The sequence below is a fragment of the Aureococcus anophagefferens genome, assembly GCF_000186865.1.
Source record: "Aureococcus anophagefferens unplaced genomic scaffold AURANscaffold_4, whole genome shotgun sequence".
Classification (NCBI taxonomy): domain Eukaryota; class Pelagophyceae; order Pelagomonadales; family Pelagomonadaceae; genus Aureococcus; species Aureococcus anophagefferens.
The window spans coordinates 2,657,527-2,658,973 of NW_008705564.1; the positions used below are offsets into that span (position 1 = coordinate 2,657,527).

Consider the following 1,447-nt stretch of genomic DNA (forward strand, 5'->3'; position numbering starts at 1 on the left):
ACGGCGCATAGCGCCGCTCCGACCCATGGTGGCGCCCGCCGGGAGGGAGCCCGGGAGAAGCTCGAGCTCTCGGACGGGGCAGGCTCGGATACGCCGGCCGACACTTCGGCCGACCGTGCCGTTTTCGTTTTGTACTTGGCTGTGCAAGGCCTTGCAGTGACGAGATCGAGCTGTGAAGTTCACTTTTGGACGGCCTGAGAAATCAAAAGCTCGTAGCTAAATCAAAGCCCGAGCCAAACGCCGCAGGGTATACGTCCCTGGCTACCGGCTCCGTAGAAGGTAACTTGCCTTCAACTTGAAGAAAAGTATCCTAAAAATGGTCGGACATTTCCAGCACCGGGCCGGACCGACGAGCGCCGGCGAAACTAATCAAAAGCCGGTCGAAATTAATCAAAAGCCGGTCGAAATTATTCAAAAGTTCACTTTTGTATAAAAGTCAACTCTCGCTCGATCTCGTCACTGAGGCCTTGTGTACATGCCCGCTTACGACGCGCGCGCGCGCGTCTCGGCGGGCTCGCGCCGTCGGGGGGCGCCGGCTGCGTACGAGGGGTCGTCGCGCGGCGGCCCGTCCCCGGCGCACCTTCAGGCTTCAGGGCCACGCCCACGACGCGGCGGCGTCGCGCGCGGCCTGCTTCTCAATCTCGCGCTGGAGCGCGGCCTCGCGGTCCTGGAGCCGCTCGGACCAGGAGACGTGGTCGTCGATGGCGTCGGCGCTGAGGCCGTCGAGGAAGGCGGACGCGGCCGCGGCGCGCGGCGGCGGGCTGAGGATCTCGACCTCGACGAAGGGCTTCATGCCGTCGCTCGTCGCCGGCCGCGGGTAGTAGAGGCCGCAGGGGCTCGGCTTCGCGTAGGACCGGACCTTCTGCGGCAGCTCCGCGACCATTTGGCGCACGGATCGACGCACGGAGATCATCGTGACCTTGTGCCTCAGGATCGACGTCGGGACGCGCGCCATGGCGACCTGCGGGGAGGATTCGTCGCGGTCGACGGCGAGGGCGGATCCGTCGCCGCGGTCGCGAGCCGGGGGTGTCGTCGCGCGTCTCGGCCGAGCGACGTCGCGCCGCCGCCGGCGTCGTCGCGGCACTCGTCGACGGCCCCGACGGCGCGGCGTCGCTTTGTCGCGTGTACGCGCGGGCCAAGGAGTGCCGCGGCGGCGGCGGCGGCGCGGCGACGGGGCAGGGGTGGCTTTGCGTTGCGTTCGCGCGGCGCGGAAGCGCTGCGAACGTTCTTCTTCGTAAACGAGCGCCCGAGCGACGCCGCCGTTTCGTCACCGCCGTAGCGCGAGGCGTTGTACCGCGTGCAGGGTAACCGTCGATCGACTGAGGGGGCGGAAGTGGCGTACTGGGCGCCGGAGAGCGCTGACAATCTCTAACCGCGAACGACAAGCTGATTCGCATCTTCGGCATCCGAAGCGCAGTTGGCTGGGGTCCGCGCGCGCGCGCGGCGA

The 1,447-nt window shown here is 67.5% G+C and overlaps 1 protein-coding gene across 1 annotated transcript in view; it reads right to left on the bottom strand.

Moving 5' to 3' along the window:
• Positions 1 to 589: 589 nt before the first annotated feature.
• The window catches only part of AURANDRAFT_71089 (hypothetical protein), a gene marked incomplete at both ends in the record, with an annotated part of 8,661 nt that continues 7,803 nt past the window's right edge, over positions 590 to 1,447 (bottom strand). Inside the window, one exon of the mRNA XM_009036244.1 lies at positions 590 to 961. Coding sequence (XP_009034492.1) covers positions 590 to 961 — 372 coding nt within the window. The remainder of the gene's footprint in view (positions 962 to 1,447) is intronic.